General features: G+C 40.6%; 1 protein-coding gene across 2 annotated transcripts in view; it reads left to right on the top strand.

Annotated features, from left to right (window-relative positions):
- The window catches only part of GGNBP2 (gametogenetin binding protein 2), a 52,565-nt gene continuing 49,730 nt past the window's right edge, over positions 1 to 2,835 (top strand). For both annotated transcript variants that reach the window (XM_011990237.1, XM_011990236.1), the window contains exon 1: positions 1 to 134. In XM_011990237.1, the coding sequence (XP_011845627.1) occupies positions 42 to 134 (93 nt within the window). In that variant the 5' untranslated portion in view covers positions 1 to 41. The remainder of the gene's footprint in view (positions 135 to 2,835) is intronic.

The following is a 2,835-nucleotide window of genomic DNA, read 5'->3' as shown; positions in this document are numbered from 1 at the left end:
GGGAGGAGGTGGTGACGGTGGCAACGGCAGCGTCGGGGACGATGGCGCGACTGGTGGCAGTGTGCAGGGACGGGGAGGAGGAGTTCCCCTTCGAGAGGAGGCAGATTCCCCTCTACATAGACGACACCCTGACGGTGAGCGGGCCGGGCCGGGCTGGGCCCGCCGCTCCCCTGGCAGCTGTTTCCCCTCCTCCCCCTCCCCCAGGCCGAGCGCTGCGCACTGGAGAAAGAGTGTGTTGCAACTCCTAGGCGAGGCCTTCTCTCCAGCAGGCCCCACAAACTCGCCTTTGCAGTGGGTGGCTCGGTAACCTCTGTCGGCCGCAAGCCCAGAGCTCCGTACGCACCCCCTCTTTCCAGATGTTCCTTTTTTTGGAACCTTTTTCCTTGACCCTTTCCCTTTAGGAGACGCTGCTTTTGCCGAAGCACACGTCTCAGAGAGGGGTTGAAGGATCTTGGGCGTTTAGGGCCTACCCCTTACAGAAACCACCTACCCTCGGGGAGGCTTAATTACCTGGAAATGTCGCAGCTGCACTGCTATCTGTGTATTTTCTGTTTTAATACTGGTAGCGCTCACCACATAAGCTTAATTACTGGGGGCAGAGTGACATGCTCGTGCACAGTCAAGATTCCACTAAAATGGTTTGATTTCGTTGTAATTAGTCTCATATTGCCTCATGCATTAAAACTCTTGAAATGATTGTACTGCTAGGCCCTGCCTCTTCAAAACGGGCTTTCTTGGCATTATTTAGTTTACAGGTGGACTTTTTTTTTTTTTTCCCAAAGGAAGCCTAATTATTGAATGTGTAAGAGTACTATAAAAAGCTGATTGCTCATCTTGAGTGTCAAGACCCAGTTCCGGGTACTTTCTTCTTTAGATTTGGTAGTGTAGCATTACCGACCCTCTCTGCCCTATGTTGCTGTACTATTTCCTTTAAAAGGAAATGGCTGAAATTTGAATTGAATCTGAACAGGAAATGAGTGCAGTTGCTTGCCACTATTTCTTAAGAAATGAAATTAACCTTTTCCGAATATCTTTTGAAATCTGCATTTTGATGATGCTGAAGCTTTGGATTATACATTTGCTTATTTCGATAAGGTGCACCTAAGTCTCTTCATCTTATGAGTATTCTTTTGCTATCAAAGGCAGTTGATCAGTTTTGTTCCTCAGTATTTTTTTTTTTTTGCAAATATTTACCGAAGTTTTTTCAAATTTTATGTAAAATGCAAGTCATTGTAGAGATGCCAGTCTATGCCTTTATGCTTGCCAGTCTCAATTAAGACTTGATTGAGCTGCAGTACTTTAAAAAGGATTAGAAGAGCTGTTGAATGACTTAATTTATTAGAACTTTTTAAGTGACAGCATCTACAATTATTCAAGTGCATTTGTTTTTCATGAAAAAAGGTAGAATGATTTGTTCTGACATAAATAATGTTGATGCATTAGAAATTGTGTGTCTTGATTATGATTTCTGTACTTTTTGCATTAGAAGTATAATGGACTTGTATTTTTAAATAGTTGAAACTAGCACTGTGATCAAATTAAATAATGCGTTTCTTACTTTGGACTCCAGATAGGGATTCATTTGTTGATATTTTCTCTCTTCTCGCCCCCGCCAATGTAAACACTTTTCTGAAGCATATAGTTATGATAACAGCCTTTAAGGTTTATTGTCCCAGAATGGCTTTGGAGTTTAAAAAAAAAAAATTCAGTGAGTTTGGATATAAGATTATTATTGGATGAATAATCATAACATAGGGAAACATATCAAAACATAGGGAAAACCAACATAAATAGGCTTTAAAAGACACTAGTTCTTGGTATATTCACAAAACTACCTTTGTGAATACAGCACATTAATACATCTATCATATAGCACTTTAAAAGGACCAACTTTTTAGGTGCTTTTATACTGTGTTCTCTCCACAATGATGTGACTTTCTAAAATTTTCCACTGAAAAAGATGTAACCTTGCAATGTGGTTTAGTATGGAACTTACTTTGCACTGTATCTGGTGGTTGAATTTTGCTTTTATTGTACTGTGGACTTGTGACTAAGGCAAATAAAACTTAAGCTCACTTAATTTAAATATCTGAAAATAACATTTAGGAAAAGGTGCAGTTTTTCTTTGCTTCAGAATGGGTTTTTATCACAAAGGAATGAGTGAGACAAATATTTGTGTTGGAACTTCTGCACAGTCATTGAATGCTGGGAGTGAATGTTAGTGAAAATTTTTATCAAGGGAAACAAGTTTCTTTCAGGATATTCTACCAAATACTACTGAAAGGGAGAATCCTGAGCAAAACACCTGTTGGGAGAGAAGGGGAAAAGGGAAGAGGGAAGGAAGATACCTGTATCAAGAGTTTTATGCTCTGCACTGTTCCTTTGATGGATGGTAGCGGTGGCCTGAAGTTAACTTTAGGTTTTGTCTTTGTCCCTAGGGTCTGTAGGTAATGCACTGAGGAAACATTTTTTGAACTTACTTCAAATAGTAGTCTTAGGATTTTGATAGTAGCTGAATGTTGCAATATAGTAACAATGTTTACAGTCAGTTGCAGACTTTATCATTTTAGTAGGGATGCTGAAACTCTACCCTTAGTTAAACTGGCAATTGTAACTTGGACTTGTAAAATGAAATTAACAAGCTTGTATGTAAAGAAGTAGCCTTAGGCCGGGTGCGGTGGCTCACGCCTGTAATCCCTGCACTTTGGGAGGCTGAGGCGGGTGGATTACTAGAGGTCAGGAATTCAAGACCAGCCTGACCAACATGGTGAAACCCCGTCTCTACTAAAAATAAAAAAATTAGCCAGGCATAGTGGTGCGTGCCTGTAATCCTAG

Source organism: Mandrillus leucophaeus, unplaced genomic scaffold (assembly GCF_000951045.1).
Source record: "Mandrillus leucophaeus isolate KB7577 unplaced genomic scaffold, Mleu.le_1.0 Scaffold374, whole genome shotgun sequence".
Lineage (NCBI taxonomy): Eukaryota > Metazoa > Chordata > Mammalia > Primates > Cercopithecidae > Mandrillus > Mandrillus leucophaeus.
Note: the sequence above shows the minus strand (reverse complement) of the source record. Positions and strands in the feature narration are given on the sequence as shown.